The sequence below is a fragment of the Nerophis ophidion genome, linkage group LG19 (assembly GCF_033978795.1).
Source record: "Nerophis ophidion isolate RoL-2023_Sa linkage group LG19, RoL_Noph_v1.0, whole genome shotgun sequence".
NCBI classification, from domain to species: domain Eukaryota; kingdom Metazoa; phylum Chordata; class Actinopteri; order Syngnathiformes; family Syngnathidae; genus Nerophis; species Nerophis ophidion.
The window spans coordinates 6251072-6270411 of record NC_084629.1 but is presented as its reverse complement, the minus strand read 5'-3'; the positions used below and the strand labels follow the sequence as shown (position 1 = coordinate 6270411).

At 40.9% G+C, this 19340-nt stretch overlaps 1 protein-coding gene and 1 long non-coding RNA gene across 2 annotated transcripts in view; one reads left to right on the top strand and one right to left on the bottom strand.

Annotated features, from left to right (window-relative positions):
- LOC133537914 (uncharacterized) overlaps positions 1-19340 on the top strand; it is a 275398-nt gene that overhangs the window by 50200 nt on the left and 205858 nt on the right. Inside the window, exon 3 of the long non-coding RNA XR_009802890.1 lies at positions 8101-8167. This is a non-coding gene — a long non-coding RNA (uncharacterized LOC133537914). The remainder of the gene's footprint in view (positions 1-8100; positions 8168-19340) is intronic.
- On the bottom strand, positions 7573-9370 carry sox21b (SRY-box transcription factor 21b). The gene is made up of 2 exons (XM_061879063.1): positions 9195-9370; positions 7573-9097 (listed from the first exon to the last, which is right to left on the bottom strand). Exon 2 carries the CDS (start codon positions 9081-9083, stop codon positions 8346-8348), a length of 738 nt encoding a protein of 245 aa, XP_061735047.1. The 5' UTR covers positions 9084-9097; positions 9195-9370; the 3' UTR covers positions 7573-8345.

Here is a 19340-nt window from a genome sequence, read left to right as displayed (position 1 = left end):
TTGATGTTTTATTCATGGGAAGAGAAAAAAAAAATGATCCATCTGAAGCCATTGAAGTCAGGTGATAATCCGCATGCTCGTGGGGCAGCCCAGGGGCAAATTAGGGAGTGGGGAGCCATTGTGCACCACTCTGAGGTCAACACGCTTGAACCGCTGATACATATGTATGTTAATTTGCCTAATCTCACTTATACAAATGTCTTACAGGCATGTAAAGATTTAACACTAACATATAATCATATCAGGGCATCGGCATGGGCGCTTTCTTTAACAAAAACACCAGGGAGTATATTGTAACGGAGATCCTTTAGTATCACTGTGAAATACATGTAGATTTTTTTTAAACAAATATATGAAAGTATGGTATATGTCCTTTCTCGCCATTCATTAGGTACACCTGCCCTGAGCTGTGTCAACATTTCAGCCTTCGGATTTGATCATTAATTTTACCCTATATGATTTTGATATGCAGCGATCACTAGGTACTTTGAGTTTTTTTTCTTTTTTTTTTTTTTTACTTAAATTAATATGTGCAGTTCTAACCATTGTTGATTTAGGTTGCACATTAAAATAACAGGAAAACGAAGGGAGTAATTTGCTTTCATAAAAAAAGTTATCATAATATTATGGTTCGACAAATTGGTCCAGAAAGTATTTGACAAAGTTGTTATTAAATACTTTTTTGTCAGGGTTATTTGTTCTTGAACCCCTAGATGCAAAGACGGAGACAGGCATAGAATATGACGACATTATTTAATATAAATAATAGAAACAGGAACAAACAAAAAGCACGCACGTGGACGGAATAACAAACTAAGGGAGCTAGCACTGGAAGCTAGAAAACAAAAATGAACTTTAGCATAGAAGCTAGAGGATAGCAAACAGAAAAACTGGAAATAACTAATGGCCAATAAGAACAGCTTACCGCTACGACGACCAGGACAAAATGTAGCACGGCAGGTAATAGCTGAAAAGAATCAAAGACACGACAGGAGCCACATATGGCAACGACAAATCCGAATGACAATACAATGATCCAGCAATGACACAAGACAAAGCAGGTAGAAATAGGAGCAGGCTGATTGGCAACAGGTGTGGCCAGGTGCCAATCAGCCGCAATTGAGGAGGAACACAGCACTCAGGGAACAAGACAGGAAGCTGACAAAATAAGAGCACTAGACAGGAACTAAAGACAGAAGATACTAAACACAGAGGAAACAGACAAATGCAGAGGAAAAAAACTAAAATATAGACAAACTGTCAGGGGAAAGCCTGACATTTTTGGTCCGATTTTCTTTTAACAAAATATATGAAGTATTGTGAGTGTATCTTATCTTTCTGTATTTGTACCTGAAGCAGCAATACCACCCACAAACACTGGCGTACTCTGATAAAAAATGTCATGTTTGTTATAAATACAGTTTAAAAAACAAAACAAAAAAAGGCTGGCTTCCGCTGGAGAGACATGTGTCTGCTAGCTTTAGCGCCCCCATTTCTCCCAGTGTGGCGAGTCAGATCACTCCTGAGGCATTGAACAATATATCGCCCCCTACTTTGAGGCAGAGGTACTTGCTGCCTCATGGCCTGCCTTTTCCCCGTGCCATCCAGCACGCGCCCCCTCTCACACACACGCTCAATACACTTTGAGGGACGGGATGGCGTAGTGGGTGGAGCCGCCATGCCAGAAACCTGAGGGTTGCAGGTTCGCTTCCCACGCATTGACATCAAAGTCGCTGCCGTTGTGTCCTTGGGCAGGACACTTCACCCTTTGCCCCCGGTGCCGCTCACACTGGTGAATGAATGATGAATGAATGATTGGTGGTGGTCGGAGGGGTCGTAGGCGCAAACTGGCAGCCACGCTTCCGTCAGTCTACCCCAGGGCAGCTGTGGCTACAGATGTAGCTTACCACCACCAGGTGTGAATGAATGATGGGTTCCCACTTCTCTGTGAGTGCTTTGAGTATATAACAATAGAAAAGCGCGATATAAATCTAATCCATTATTATTATTATTAATATTATTATTATTATTATTATTACTTTGTGTGTAGCCGTGGAGGCACCACCTGTGTCTGCCTCACTTATGGTCTGTTGCGTTATTTTGATCAGTAAACACAGAATTTCCTGCGATATTGACCATGGAAATTATCCAAATATACAGGAACCACACCAAAATCACATAGAAAGCATAGACCAAAGGAGAAATATTCAAACTTATTTTTTTACTCTGTTTTTTGAACATCTCATAGTTAAGCATTTTACCCCTCCTGGTGGCAAGGTGAGGCACTGCCTCAATTGCTTCCCCTGACAGCGCGTCACTGGCAGAGATGTATATTACTTAAATTCAAATAAAGAGAAAAAGACCGTGTACTTTTCTTTGTCCTTAACTTACAAAAAATATATTAATATCAGTACAACATAATGCAGCTAATTTGAATTAGTAATACCCTTGACACGCTCCCAATGCAAGAACATTAAATGCACTTAGACCTAAACATCTCAATAGTTTGAATAGTAAAATTTAATCAACTTCCCTATGCAGAACCACTTGAGTTCCTCCAATATTGTGCAGAGCGCTCACATTGTTCAGCATCATCGGTTCAGGGCCAGATCCTCAATAATTGGAATGATTAAGTGTCATAAAGCTTTTCTTTTGCCTTTTGCAGAATAATAAATTAAAAAAAAGTCCAAACTGATTCTGATAAGACTCAAGGTGAGGGAGGTGAGGTTAGCGATGAAAGCAAGATATTATTGACTACTTTGGATGAAAGGAGTACAGTATGAGGGCCACACACACATGCAAAATATCATGACAAAAGTAGTTCAATTATGAAAATAAAGGAAGGAAGAATTGTCAAGTTAGTCAAAGCTAACACGTGTACAAGGATATTTCACATGTCTTTACTGTGTATATAATAGAAAAGTGTTTATGTTGTATTTATAATATGTTGTGCAAAGGAAATTTCATAATTTTTGGACACTCATCTTATATTCAACATTGTTTATAGCAGGGGTCTGGGACCTTTTTGGCTGAGAGAGCCTTGAAAGCCAAATATTTTCAAATGTATTACCACGAGAGCCATATAATAGTTTTTTAACACTGAATGCAACTAAAAGTTAGACTATTCTTTTGAATAACATTGTTATTCTGAAGCTAACCAATAATAAATAAAATAGTTCTTACCATTAATGCGACTTTTTGACAGGTACAGTAGAAAACGGACAGATGGATTAAAATGCATGAGAATGTTTTATATCTTGAACGTTATTTTTAACACTGGGATTACCAGCGGAATTATTCATTACTTATCGTGTTAAGCAATGTCAGCTAATATTTATCAGAGAGCCAGTTGCAGTCATCAAAAGAGCCAGATTTGGCTCGAGAGCCACAGGTTCCAAACCCCTGGTTTATAGGGTTAAGCGCAATACGTGTTCAACTTCAGCCTAAACCCTTTCGGTCTGCAACATTTTCAATTTATGAATGTACAACTGTTTGTTTATGTAAAACTCTTTGTTTATTTTGAATGACCACTGACCGAAGAAATAATAAACTAAACTAAGTTAGTCTTATAAGTTTGACAAGCAAAAATGTTTCGTTATCACCATACAGATTTTATTGTGATTGTACAGGTTGGCTAGAATGCACATTAGAAAGATTTTTTCTAACCTAGACAAATATTGAATAATGTATGGCAGCTGAGATTGTTTCATTTGCAATGGACTTTATTATTGTAACATTGGCCTTTTTTGTTGTAATGTTTGCACTTTATTCTTGGAACATTTTGACTTCAAAGAACTTAATATTTTTGACATTCTTCACTTATCAAAAACAAATACAACTTCATTCTCGCAACATCGGCTTTTATTTTTGTAACATTTCAACGTTATTCTTTGAACATCCTGAATTCATTCCAGTACGCTATAACTATTTTCATGCAATTGTTCCATTTGTTTTCTTGCAACATAATAATTTACACCTTTTTACTCTGTAAAAATACGACTTCTTCCCCACAAAATCCGACTTTATTTTCTGAGGTTCTAACTTTGTCGTACAACTTTTTTCCCAATACATTAGCCTTTTTTGTCTTTTGGTTTTCCTTTGGATCACCAAAAGTACTTATTTTGTGTCGTAATAGTCAGAATTTTTTTCTTAATTCTTAGAATTTTTCCACGTAATACAACGTTATTCTCCTAACATTATGGCCTATATGTGGGTTTTTGTCTTTGGTGCAGGTAAAGTATAGGCTTGATTCCCGGACAGGGCCCAAACACCCAGCCAATAATGATGTCTATAACGCCAAGTCTGGATAAATAGGACTTATATCAGGATAGACAAAAAAGCTAAGCCCAATTAAACATGCAATTGACTGGCTTGAGCGATCCCTGATGGGAAATGTCAAAAGACAGACACATTCATTTTGCAACATTGTGACTTAAACCTCTATTGTAGAATCATTGCAACTTTTCTCAGACTTAAGGGTCTGCGATGGGTTTCGGCCATTCGTTTTTTGTTTTGAAATACAAAAATAAATGTAACAATTTTTTTGTTTGTTTGATAATAACAACCCAAAATCAGAGTGTTATCCATTATCCGTTATCTGTTTTTTTTATGTGACCCAGAACAACAAGAGACGGAGAGCAACGGACGTCTTTGCCTGCTCGATAGAGAACCAATAAAATGTATAACTTTTCATTTCTTTGGACATCAAAAATATAAAAAGGAACCCTTGACCACAACAAATATGTTTGGACAACACCGTTCTTCATTGTCTTCTTCTTCTGTCGTTGTTCAAGGCCACTCTTGGATACTGAAAAGAGACACTGCACATGTGCAATCTACCCAAATGTCCAAACATTGAACGGGGGAACAACTTTTTTTTTTAAATTTCCAACACATAAAATCGGATAATGGATAATAATCCGGTTTCCGTCTTTTAATTTTTTATTATCAGACAATGAAACTGGAAAAATTGTTCTATATGTTTTATTTATTTAACGAAAATTACACCAACTCTTAAGTCTCTTAACCTATACATGTATTATTATTACATAAATTATGTAAATATTACATATGTTATATTTTATATTGCTACTACGGTATATTTTTAGTCCATTTTAAACCTGCATTTTCCTTTCCATCCTTACACTTTCCATCCTTTGTAAGTGAGCTACTGTGTGGAACAATGTCCCTTTTGCATCATTAAAGTTTGTCTCAGTCTAAGTCTAACCGTATGACTATATTGGGCTTTTAGAACAGTGATCCTCAAATGGGGGTACGCGTACACCTGGGGGTACTTGAAGGTATGCTAAGGGGTACGTGAGATTTTTAAAAAATATTCTAAAATTAGCAACAATTCAAAAAATGTTTATAAATATATTTATTGAATAATACCTCAACAAAATATGAATGTAAGTTCATAAACTGTGAAAAGAAATCCAACAATGCAATATTCAGCGTTGACAGCTAGATTTTTTTGTGGACATGTTCCATAAATATTGATGTTAAAGATTTCTTTTTTTGTGAAGAAATGTTTAGAATTAAGTTCATGAATCCAGATGGATCTCTATTACAATCCCCAAAGAGGGCTCTTTAAGTTGATGATTACTTCTATGTGTAGAAATCTTTATTTATGATTGAATCACTTGTTTATTAATCAACAAGTTTTTAGTTATTTTTATATATATTTTTTCCAAGTAGTTCAAGAAAGACCACTACAAATGAGCAATATTTTGCACTGTTATACAATTTAATAAATCAGAAACTGATGACATAGTGCTGTATTTTTTTTTTAAACCAGAAATGCTTTGCTCTGATTAGGGGCTACTTGAATTAAAAAAAAATGTTCACAGGGGGTACAAGTTTTTGAACCACTGTTTTAGAATATTATGACTATACGACTTCACCCATGTGACCGTTCAACTTGTTTCCTATATTATGACTTTTCTTTTATTCAGGCCTTAATATTGCAACTGAGATATTGGTGACTCCTTTTTTCACATGACCTTACGAACATCCATCCATCCATCCATTTTTCTACCGCTGGTGCCTATCTCAGCTACAATCGGGCGGAACGCGGTGTACACCCTGGACAAGTCGCCACCTCATCGCAGCCTTACGAACATTTCTTATCAAATTATGATGTAATCACAAAATGAATAGACACTCTAGTGTCATTACAACTCATTTTTCAGGTTACTTTACACATTTTGCGCTTTTTTTCCACTTTAATCTCATAAACGCACAGCTTTATACCGTGTTGTATTGCAACTTCCATCTGATTTTTTTTTTTTTTTTTTTTTTGCCATAATATATACTTTGTACGTTGACCCCTATGACTTTTCCTATGTTGTCATCTTTCAGATTTTATTGTACCATTACGTCTTTAACCTTACACCTTTTTCTTATGAATGTAATTATTCGCAGCCTGTGCCATGTACACTCGCAGACCTTGGAGCCAAGACTGAAAAAAACATTTGAAAAGGAAGTCCTTTTCTTCCGCCTCTTCTTTCCGCAGTTGCATCTCCACCTTTCCCCATTCAGGGCCCCGTCTTAGACAGAGAAAACATAGGCTATCTATTCAAAAGGCATTTAGTCCATTTCTTTCTTGGCCGGTAAACCTATTCATCAATTGTTCTGGTTCGTAGATGGCATTCTAATGCTAATCTGGCGTGTTAAATATCTTTTTGTTCCCCTCCTCGTCTTTCACCGTTTTGTCATTCAGTTTATCCAGTTTTGGCCACCCATTTTATTTATTTATGCGCCTGCTCCTATTCATGCGCTCATGTATTTTTTATTATGTTGTTTCACTGTCATGCAGTGTCAACTCACTCCATTCAGTGTGGGCTACTTGAAGGGCTGGCGGGGACAAAGCGTGTACACATTGCACCGCTATTCAGTCCGGCCAGCTGGATCGCTTGGAAAGAAGAAGAAGAGAGAGAGAAAAAAAAAAAAAAGGACCTTGTGAAAAGAAATCCTGCACAATGGACACAGAAGAAGTGCACAATGCTAACAGTTTTCCAAATACCACTGATTGCTTTCATCACAATGAGCGAGAGCAGCCGCTTTTCTCCCAGCCCCACTTCAACAAACAACACTTTGACAAAACCTCCCAACCCAGGTTTTGTTCGCAAACAAAACCTCCTCGACCGTCTAAACGCTCCCAGAGAAGAGACGGAGGTAGGGAAAAAAAAAAAAAGTTCTTTCAGCATTCATTCCCTTTTCCTTTAGATATAATAAAACTGCGGAGAAAGCAACGGAAGAATTCCTAATCCATTTTCATTACACCAATATGTATTAGAAAATATTCAAATGTCACATAATTCGATTATTTTTGAAATATCTAAATAATACATTCAGGAATTATTTTATTTCTTATTTTGCAGGGGGAGGAAGTTCCGTGGAGGAAAGAGAGATCAGGGTGTTTTACCCACTCAAAGAGTTTAATTAACCATGACGGAGATAATTATCCCTGGACTGTCCAAATTAGTTTTGCATAATCACTCCAATCCTTATGAATTAATCTCCCAGTGTAATCCAGGAAGAGGGCATCAACTGAAACACACACACACACACTTAGACAGGTGATCAGCAGGTTGTGCATGTCCCGTTTAATTCAGATTATAAATGCACTTTTAGGGGTGCATGCACCTTAAATACAAATAGCTTTTGTTTTCTTTCTTAAAGCAAAATAAAACGCGGCCTTTTTTTTGGAGGTGGATATTTTACACACAAAAGTAATTACCTTTTAATCCAAGAACGGTATTGTTATGATGATGAATAATCCATCATAACAAGCACAAAATATACAAATTCCATAGGAGTTAGTGGGAAAAAAAAAAAAAGCTCCTTTTTGTGTGTTGCACATGATACAAGAGGTGGATGTTTTGGAATCTGAAATAAATTACATCCTCTCACATGTGCAAATGCACGTCTTTTTATTTGCTCACCATAGATTCCACTAAACAATAAATATTACAGACATCTAGAACAAAAAAAAAAGGGGGTTTAAAAACTCTAAATGTACACACGATGCTAAATGTTCCTGCTTTTATAAGCCTATAGGCGGCACATGAACTTTTTGTACAATTTTTTGTCTTGCAGGTGCACAGGAGTGTGTCGCCATCCACGGACCACGGGGCGTGTCCAACAGGTGCAAAGTGGACACAAGGTATTTATTTATTTTTTTATTTTTTTTTGCCAATTTGTCTCTGTTCTCCCTTTGGCAAAAGTTTGGCAAGTTCCGCACTGTAGATGTAATAAATGTATGCACACGTCACCACATGCATAATCGAACTATTGCAGCAATAGTTAAGTGTTTTTTTTTTTTTGTTCCGACTTGGGGTCGATCATAACGCCGCGGCGTAGGCGGGGTAGGGTTCGAGCTGAGGCTTCCCCATCCCGGGGAGCAGGATGTACGCGAGGGGCGGCTGGAGTCCGGCGGAGGGCCACGCCGAGCAGTTGCAAGGGATCATGTAGCCTGGGTTCCCGGGGGAAGGGTGCGTGTGGGTGTGCGTCCCTCCGCCGACGCCGCCCGACGTCGTGAACGTGGCCCCGGCGGGCGGGTACCCCAGCGGGGACGCGTAAGGGAAGGAGTGCGGGGAAAGCTCCGTCATCTTGGAGCCCAGGTCGAAAAAGGAGTAAGGGTTCGTGGACATGGAGGGGTTGAAGAAGACGCGGGCGGCGGCGGCGGCGGCCGCGGCAGCCGCCTTGTCCGGGTGGCCCATGACGCTGTCGGCCAGGCACCCCGCGGAGAGGCCGCCGACTTTGAGCGCGTCGTGCTCGCCGAGGTTGTACGGCACCGGGAAGGAGAACTTGTCCTTCTTCATCAGGGTCTTGGGCTTCCGCCTGGGCCGGTACTTGTAGTCGGGGTGCTCCTTCATGTGCATGGCGCGCAGCCGCTTGGCCTCGTCGATGAAGGGCCGCTTCTCGGACTCGGTGAGGAGTTTCCACTCGGCGCCCAGCCGCTTGCTGATCTCCGAGTTGTGCATCTTGGGGTTCTCCTGGGCCATCTTCCTCCTCTGGGCTCTGGACCACACCATGAAGGCGTTCATCGGGCGTTTGACGTGATCCATGGGTTTGGACATAGTTGGCACCGACTCTATATATATATAAAAAAACAAAAAAAACAACACACGCGTATGCATGAATAAAACGCTGTTAGTGTCCACGCTACACGGCGCGCGTGGGGTACTTACGTGAAATTAACAGCACTTCATCCCTTCTGCAAAAAAAAAAAAAAAAAAAATCCTTATAAGTGTTGTATTATCCTCGTCATTCTGCGTCCACGACAAAACGAAAGTGCGGCTAAAGTGAAACCCACGCTGCGTGTCCTCCAGCATCAGCAGCAGCGCGCGCGCAAGTGGGTGAGAACTCTGCGTGGCCCCGTGTGAAATACTGCCTGTGTGGCAGGTAGTGAAAGTGCGCGCCGGCGCATGCGCAGTAGACTGAGTTTTTTTTTTTTTTGTATTTTTTTTTTTTACCTCTTCCCCTTTATTCCCTTCTCTAAAGCAGTGGTTCTCAACTTTTTTTCAGTGATGTACCCCCTGTCAACATTTTTTAAATTCAAGTACCCCCTAATCAAAGCAAAGCATTTTTGGTTAAAAAAAAAATAGATAAAGAAGTACAATTTTGCACTATGTCCTCAGTTTCTCATTTATTAAGTTGTATAACAGTGCAAAATATTGCACATTTTTACTGGTCTTTCTTGAACTATTTGGAAAAAAGATATAGAAATAACTAAAAACTTGTTGAAAAAAAGCAAGTGATTCATCCCGTCCATCCATTTTCTACCACACGCATAGGTTGATTGGCAACACTAAATTGGCCCTAGTGTTTGAATGTGAGTGTGAATGTTGTCTGTCTATCTGTGTTGGCCCTGTGATGACTTGTCCAGGGTGTACCCCGCCTTCCGCCCGATTGTAGCTGAGATAGGCGCCAGCAAGTGATTCAATTATAAATAAAGATTTCTACACCCCATCCATCCATTTTCTACCACTTGTCCCTTACGGGGTTGCGGGGGGCGCTGGCGCCTATCTCAGCTACAATCGGGCGGAAGGCGGGGTACACCCCGGACAAGTCGCTACCTCATCGCAGGGCCAACACAGATAGACAGACAACATTCACACTCACATTCACACACTAGGGCCAATTTAGTGTTGCCAATCAACCTATCCCTCAAGTACCCCCTAATCAAAGCAAAGCATTTTTGGTTAAAAAAAAAATAGATAAAGAAGTACAATTTTGCACTATGTCATCAGTTTCTCATTTATTAAGTTTTATAACAGTGCAAAATATTGCAAATTTTTACTGGTCTTTCTTGAACTATTTGGAAAAAAGATATAGAAATAACTAAAAACTTGTTGAAAAAAAGCAAGTGATTCATCCCGTCCATCCATTTTCTACCACACGCACCTGGGGATAGGTCGATTGGCAACACTAAATTGGCCCTAGTGTGTGAATGTGAGTGTGAATGTTGTCTATCTGTGTTGGCCCTGTGATGACTTGTCCAGGGTGTACCCCGCCTTCTGCCCGATTGTAGCTGAGATAGGCGCCAGCAAGTGATTCAATTATAAATAAAGATTTCTACACCCCATCCATCCATTTTCTACCACTTGTCCCTTACGGGGTCGCGGGGGGCGCTGGCGCCTATCTCAGCTACAATCGGGCGGAAGGCGGGGTACACCCCGGACAAATCGCCACCTGCACCTCATCGCAGGGCCAACACAGATAGACAGACAACATTCACACTCACATTCACACACTAGGGCCAATTTAGTGTTGCCAATCAACCTATCCCTCAAGTACCCCCGAATCAAAGCAAAGCATTTTTGGTTAAAAAAAAATAGATAAAGAAGTAAAATTTAGCACTATGTCATCAGTTTCTCATTTATTAAGTTGTATAACAGTGCAAAATATTGCTAATATTTACTGGTCTTTCTTGAACTATTTGGAAAAAAGATATGGAAATAACTAAAAACTTGTTGAAAAAAAGCAAGTGATTCATCCCGTCCATCCATTTTCTACCACACGCACCTGGGGATAGGTCGATTGGCAACACTAAATTGGCCCTAGTGTTTGAATGTGAGTGTGAATGTTGTCTGTCTATCTGTGTTGGCCCTGTGATGAGGTGATGACTTGTCCAGGGTGTACCCCGCCTTCCGCCCGATTGTAGCTGAGATAGGCGCCAGCAAGTGATTCAATTATAAATAAAGATTTCTACACCCCATCCATCCATTTTCTACCACTTGTCCCTTACGGGGTTGCGGGGGGCGCTGGCGCCTATCTCAGCTACAATCGGGCGGAAGGCAGGGTACACCCTGGACAAGTCGCCACCTCATCGCAGGGCCAACACAGATAGACAGACAACATTCACACTCACATTCACACACTCGGGCCAATTTAGTGTTGCCAATCAACCTATCCCTCAAGTACCCCCTAATCAAAGCAAAGCATTTTTGGTTAAAAAAAATAGATAAAGAAGTAAAATTTAGCACTATGTCATCAGTTTCTCATTTATTAAGTTGTATAACAGTGCAAAATATTGCTAATATTTACTGGTCTTTCTTGAACTATTTGGAAAAAAGATATGGAAATAACTAAAAACTTGTTGAAAAAAAGCAAGTGATTCATCCCGTCCATCCATTTCTACCACACGCACCTGGGGATAGGTCGATTGGCAACACTAAATTGGCCCTAGTGTTTGAATGTGAGTGTGAATGTTGTCTGTCTATCTGTGTTGGCCCTGTGATGAGGTGATGACTTGTCCAGGGTGTACCCCGCCTTCTGCCCGATTGTAGCTGAGATAGGCGCCAGCAAGTGATTCAATTATAAATAAAGATTTCTACACCCCATCCATCCATTTTTTACCACTTGTCCCTTACGGGGTTGCGGGGGGCGCTGGCGCCTATCTCAGCTACAATCGGGCGGAAGGCGGGGTATACCCTGGACAAGTCGCGACCTCATCGCCGGGTCGACACAGATAGACAACATTCACACTCACATTCACACACTAGGGCCAATTTAGTGTTGCCAATCAACCTATCCCCAGGTGCATGTCTTTGGAAGTGGGAGGAAGCCGGAGTACCCGGAGGGAACCCACGCATTCACGGGGAGAACATGCAAACTCCACACAGAAAGATCCCGAGCCTGGATTTGAACCCAACTTATAGGGGAACATTATCACAATTTCAAAAGGGTTGAAAACAATAAAAATCAGTTCCCAGTGGCTTGTTGTATTTTTTGAAGTTTTTTTTTCCAAATTTTACCGGTCCCGGAATATCCCTAAATAAAGCTTTAAAGTGCCTTATTTTCGCTATCTTCGAAACCACTATTCATTTCCCTGTGACGTCATACAGTGCTGCCAATACAAACAACATGGCGGTTACCACAGCAAGATATAGCGACATTAGCTCGGATTCAGACTCGGATTTCAGCGGTTTAAGCGATTCAACAGATGTATTGAAACAGATGGTCGAAGTATGGAGGCAGATAGCGAAAATTAAATTGAAGAAGAAACTGAAGCTATTGAGTGAATAGCTATTGACGCTATTCGGCCGTAGCATGGGTGTACCTAATGAAGTGGCCCATAGAATGGCTGCCTTATTAGCATCGCCGGTAAAATGTGCTAACCAAATGATCAGGACTTTCGCATCTTGTGACACTGGAGCAACTTAAATCCGTCGATTGGTAAGTGTTTGTTTCGCATTAAATGTGGGTATCTAGTTTCAAATGTACATACTGCTAGCGTAAATAGCATGTTAGCATCGATTAGCATAGCATGTTAGCATTGATTAGCTGGCAATCATGCCATGACCAAATATGTCGGATTAGCACAAAAGTCAACAACATCAACAAAACTCACATTTGTGATTTTGTTGACTTAATCGTTGCAAATGCATCTGCAAGTTATTCATACATCTCTGTGCCATGTCTGTCATCGCCGGTCAAATGTGAAGACACTTTGGTACATTCAATGGGGTTCTGGCGGCAGATTTCTTGCCAGTGGTGCAACTTGAATCCCTCCCTGTTAGTGTTGTTACACCCTCCGACAACACACCGACGAGGCATGATGTCTCTAAGGTTCCAAAAAATAGTCGAAAAAATGGAAAATAACAGAGCTGAAACCCGGTGTTTGTAATGTGAAAATGAAAATGGCGGGTGTGTTACCTCGGTGACGTCACGTTCTGACGTCATCGCTAAAAGACCGATAAACAGAAAGGCGTTTAATTTGCCAAAATTCATCCATTTAGAGTTCGGAAATCGGTTAAAAAATACATGGTCTTTTTTCTGCACCATCAAGGTATATATTGACACTTACATAGGTTTGGTGATAATGTTCCCCTTTAAAGTGCCCTCTTTGGGGATTGTAATAGAGATCCATCTGGATTCATGAACTTAATTCTAAACATCTCTTCACCAAAAAAGAAATCTTTAACATCAATATTTATGGAACATGTCCACAAAAAATCTAGCTGTCAACACTGAATATTGCATTGTTGCATTTCTTTTCACAGTTTATGAACTTATAATCATATTTTGTTGAAGTATTATTCAAAGGATTTTTGAATTATTGCTATTTTTAGAATATTTTTTTTAATCTCACGTACCCCTTGGCATACCTTCAAGTACCCCCAGGGGTACGCGTACCCCCATTTCAGAACCACTGCTCTAAAGCATCCATCCATTTTTTACCGCTTATTCCCTTTTTGAGATTGCGGGGGGCGCTGGCGCCTATCTCAGCTACAATCGGGCGGAAGGCGGGGTACACCCTGGACAAGTCGCCCCTTCATCGCAGGGCCAACACAGATAGACAGACAACATTCACACTCACATTCACACACTAGGGCCAATTTTAGTGTTGCCAATCAACCTATCCCCAGGTGCATGTCTTTGGAAGTGGGAGGAAGCCGGAGTACCCGGAGGGAACCCACGCATTCACGGGGAGAACATGCAAACTCCACACAGAAAGATCCCGAGTCTGGGATTGAACCTAGGACTGCAGGACCTTCGTATTGTGAGGCAGACGCACTAACCCCTCTTCCACCGTAAAGCCCAACACATGACAATACGGCCTTTTTAGTTTACTAAATTGCAATTTTAAATTTCCCGGGAGTTTTGTCTTGAAAACGTCGTGTAATGACGACGTGTACACAAGACGTCACAGGGTTTTTAGGAAATATGAGCGCTGCACACACACAGAGCTAAAAGTCGTCTGCTTTAACCGCATAAATACACAGTATTTTGGAGATCTGTTGCTGAATCTTTTGCAATTTGTTTAATTAATATTGAAGCAGTCAAAGTAGAAAGATGGAGTTGGGAAGCTTTAGCCTTTAGCCACACAAACACACGGTGATTCCTTGTTTAAAATTCCCGGAGGTGAAACTTTACTATGGATCACAGCGGTCAAGCCAACATGGATCCCTACCAAATGTCAACCAGCAGGTTTCGGTGAGAAAATTGTGGTAAAAAGTCGCTTCTTACCGGAGAAAAGCTGAGCTTGTGCCGCCCATAAATCTGCCGTCGACTGCCCTTAGAGACTGCGTGTCAACACACCCGTGGACACACCCCTCCAACTATCAGGTACTATTTAACTCACTAAAACACTAGCAACACAATAGAAAGATAATGGATTTCCCAGAATTAATCTAGTAAATGTGTCTCAAAACAACTGAAACCGTCCCAATGCAATCGCGTTTTTTTTGTTGTTTTTGTTTTTCTAGTCCGTCGCTATCAATATCCTCAAACACAAATCTTTCATCCTCGCTCAAATTAATGAGGAAATTGTCGTTTTCTCGGCCCAAATAGCACTTTTTGTTGGAGGCTCCCATTAAAATCAATGTGAATATGTGAGGAGCCATCAAACGTGTGACGTCATCGTCTGCGACTTCCGGTAGAGGCAGGGCTTTTCTCTTAGGACTGAAAGTTGCGAACTTTATCGTGGATGTTCTCTACTAAATCCTTTCAGCAAAAATATGGCAATATCGCCAAATGATCAAGTATGACACATAGAATGGACCTGCTATCCCCGTTTAAATAAGAAAATCTCATTTCAGTAGGCCTTAAAGGCCTACTGAAACCCACTACTACCCAGTCTGATAGTTTATATATCAATGATGAAATATTAACATTGCAACACATGCCAATACGGCTTTTTTAGTTTACTAAATTGCAATTTTAAATTTCCCGGGAGTTTCATCTTGAAAACGTAGTGTAATGATGACGTGTACGCAAGACGTCACAGGGTTTTTAGGAAATATGAGCGCTGCACACACACACAGCGAAAAGTCATCTGCCTTAACCACATGATTACACAGTATTTTGGAGATCTGTGTTGCTGAATCTTTTGCAATTTGTTCAATTAATATCGGAGAAGTCAATAGAAAGATGGAGTTGGGGATTTTTAGCCTTTAGCCACACAAACACACGGTGATTCCTTGTTTAAAATTCCCAGAGGTGAAACTTTACTATGGATCAGAGCGCGGTCAAGCGAACATGAATCCCGACCGAATGTCAACCAGCAGGTTTCGGTGAGAAAATGGTGGTTAAAAAGTCAGTTCCTATCGGAGAAAAGCTGAGCTTGTGCCGTCCATAAAGCTGCCGTCGACTCCCCTCAGACACTGCGCGTCAACACACCCGTGGACACACATTTCCGACTATCAGGTACTGTTAAACTCACTAAAACACTAGCAACACAATAGACAGATAAGGGATTTCCCAGAATTATCCTAGTAAATGTGTCTAAAAACATCAGAATCCGTCCCAATGCAATCGCTTTTTTTTTTTTTTCCCAGTCCGTCCCTATCAATATCCTCAAACACAACTCTTTCATCCTCGCTCAAATTAATGAGGAAATTGTCGTTTTCTCGGCCCAAATAGCACTTTTTGTTGGAGGCTCCCATTAAAATCAATGTGAATATGTGAGGAGCCATCAAACGTGTGACGTCATCGTCCGCGACTTCCGGTAAAGGCAGGGCTTTTTTGTCAGCACCAAAAGTTGCGAACTTTATCGTGGATGTTCTCTACTAAATCCTTTCAGCAAAAATATGGCAATATCGCCAAATGATCAAGTATGACACATAGAATGGACCTGCTATCCCCGTTTGAATAAGAAAATCTCATTTCAGTAGCTAAAAGTCATCTGCCTTAACCGCATGATTACACAGTATTTTGGAGATCTGTGTTGCTGAATCTTTTGCAATTTGTTCAATTAATATCGGTCAAAGTAGAAAGATGGAGTTGGGGATTTTTAGCCTTTAGCCACACAAACACACGGTGATTCCTTGTTTAAAATTCCCAGAGGTGAAACTTTACTATGGATCAGAGCGCGGTCAAGCGAACATGAATCCCGACCGAATGTCAACCAGCAGGTTTCGGTGAGAAAATCGTGGTTAAAAAGTCAGTTCCTATCGGAGAAAAGCTGACCTTGTGAAGGCCATAGCTGCCGTCGACTCCCCTCAGACACTGCGCGTCAACACGCCCGTGGAGACACCCTTCCGACTATCAGGTACTATTTAACTCACTAAAAAACTAGCAACACAATAGAAAGATAAGGGATTTCCCAGAATTATCCTAGTAAATGTGTCTAAAAACATCAGAATCCGTCCCAATGCAATCGCTTTTTTTTTTTTTTCCCAGTCCGTCGCTATCAATATCCTCAAACACAACTCTTTCATCCTCGCTCAAATTAATGAGGAAATTGTCGTTTTCTCGGCCCAAATAGCACTTTTTGTTGGAGGCTCCCATTAAAATCAATGTGAATATGTGAGGAGCCATCAAACGTGACGTCATCGTCTGCGACTTCCAGTAGAGGCAGGACTTTTTTGTCAGCACCAAAAGTTGCAAACTTTATCGTGGATGTTCTCTACTAAATCCTTTCAGCAAAAATATGGCAATATCGCCAAATGATCAAGTATGACACATAGAATGGACCTGCTATCCCCGTTTAAATAAGAAAATCTCATTTCAGTAGGCCTTTAAATTCTCACCTCTGTGTTAAAAAGAGAAGCCAACCCACGCTTTAGACACGCAACACTGGCTTTATGGTCTTTATCTTGATTTTGTTTCTTTTTTTCATGCGCATTTAGGTGCGTCCACGCGTTTGTTTGTCCTCACCTGCCCCTTATGGCCCCGCGACCCGGCCTCTGACTCCCACACCTTTAACGGCTATACACAAACAATCCATTTCTTTAAAGGCCTACTGAAATGAGATTTTCTTATTTAAACGGGGATAGCAGGTCCATTCTATGTGTCATACTTGATCATTTCCATATTTTTGCTGAAAGGATTTAGTAGAGAACATGGACTATAAAGTTCGCAACATTTGGTCACTAATAAAAAAGCCTTGCCTGTACCAGAAGTAGCAGACGATGTGCGCGTGACGTCACGGGTTGTGGAGCTCCTCACATCCTCACATTATCGTCTTTTAAATATTTGGGATTTTTAATTGATGACCACTTGAGTTTTAAGGAGCACATTCAGTATGTTGGAAAAAAAACTGGAACTTTTACTGGGATTTTATTATAGAAACAAGTCTTGCTTTTCTTTTACTGTGAAACAGAAATTGGTGGACATCTTTATGTGCCTGACTCCTCAAACATTGGTATGTTTTCATCTACAAAACCATTCTTTGTATCACTCCATCTTATCTATCTTGTCTATTAACAAAAAAACAAAGAAGTCGCAATCTGCGTTCAATGAATGTTCTTCAATTTGTCATCCCCAAAGTAAGAACTGAACTGTATAAGAAAGCATTTAGGTTTTCAGCACCGAATGCTTGGAATAACCTACAATCCAATATTCAACTTCAAACCCTTGTTACATTGAATCAGTTTAAAGCTTCTGTGAAAGAATTGCAGACTACCTTGTCTGTATGCACATGTGTCATATGAGCAAGTTTTAATGTTGTTAATGTGATGTTTTATCAATCAATCAATCAATCAATGTTTACTTATATAGCCCTAAATCACTAGTGTCTCAAAGGGCTGCACAAACCACTACGACATCCTCGGTAGGCCCACATAAGGGCAAGGAAAACTCACACCCAGTGGGACATCGGTGACAATAATGACCCAGTGGGACGTCGGTGACAATGATGACTATGAGAACCTTAGAGAGGAGGAAAGCAATGGATGTCGAGCGGGTCTAACATGATACTGAGAAAGTTCAATCCATAATGGATCCAACACAGTCGCGAGAGTCCAGTCCAAAGCGGATCCAACACAGCAGCGAGAGTCCCGTCCACAGCGGAGCCAGCAGGAAACCATCCCAAGCGGAGGCGGATCAGCAGCGCAGAGATGTCCCCAGCCGATACACAGGCAAGCAGTACATGGCCACCGGATCGGACCGGACCCCCTCCACAAGGGAGAGTGGGACATAGAAGAAAAAGAAAAGAAACGGCAGATCAACTGGTCTAAAAAGGGAGTCTATTTAAATGCTAGAGTATACAAATGAGTTTTAAGGTGAGACTTAAATGCTTCTACTGAGGTGGCATCTCGAACTGTTACCGGGAGGGCATTCCAGAGTACTGGAGCCCGAACGGAAAACGCTCTATAGCCCGCAGACTTTTTTTGGGCTTTGGGAATCACTCATAAGCCGGAGTCCTTTGAAGGCAGATTTCTTGCCGCGACATATGGTACAATACAATCGGCAAGATAGGATGGAGCTAGACCGTGTAGTATTATGTGTTGTTTACTGTTTTTTTGTAACCTTGCTGCTGCCCTCTTGGCCAAGTCTCATTTGGAAAATAGATCTTTGATCTCAATGGGATTATACCTGGTTAAATAAAGGCTAAATAAAAAATAAATAAATTGTTTACAATCATGGCCACCAGCAGCGAGAGCGATTCGGACCAAGAAAGCAATGATTTCCCCATTAATTTGAGTGAGGATGAAATATTCGTGGATGAGGAAAGTTAGAGTGAAGGACTTGAAAAGGGGAAAAAAGACAGGGCAGTGGGAGCGATTCAGATGTTATTATACACATTTAATATGTAAATTCTGGAAAATCCCTTATCTGCTTATTGTGTTACTAGTGTTGTAGTGAGATTATACTGTCGTACCTGAAAGTCGGAGGGGTGTGGCCACGGGTGTGGTGACCGCCAGTGTCTCTGAGGGAAGCCACGCAGCTGCCTCTTTGACAGGTGCACGATGAACGACGCAAGCTCCGCTCATGTCTACGGTAAGAGCCGACTTATTACCACAATTTTCTCACCGGAACCTGCCGGTTGACATATGGTCGGGAACCATGTTCGCTTGACCGCTCTGTTCCATAATAGAGCTTCATCTTCGGGAATGTAAACAAGGAAACTGCTAAAGGCAGCAGCAATACACCGCTTCCCACCTACA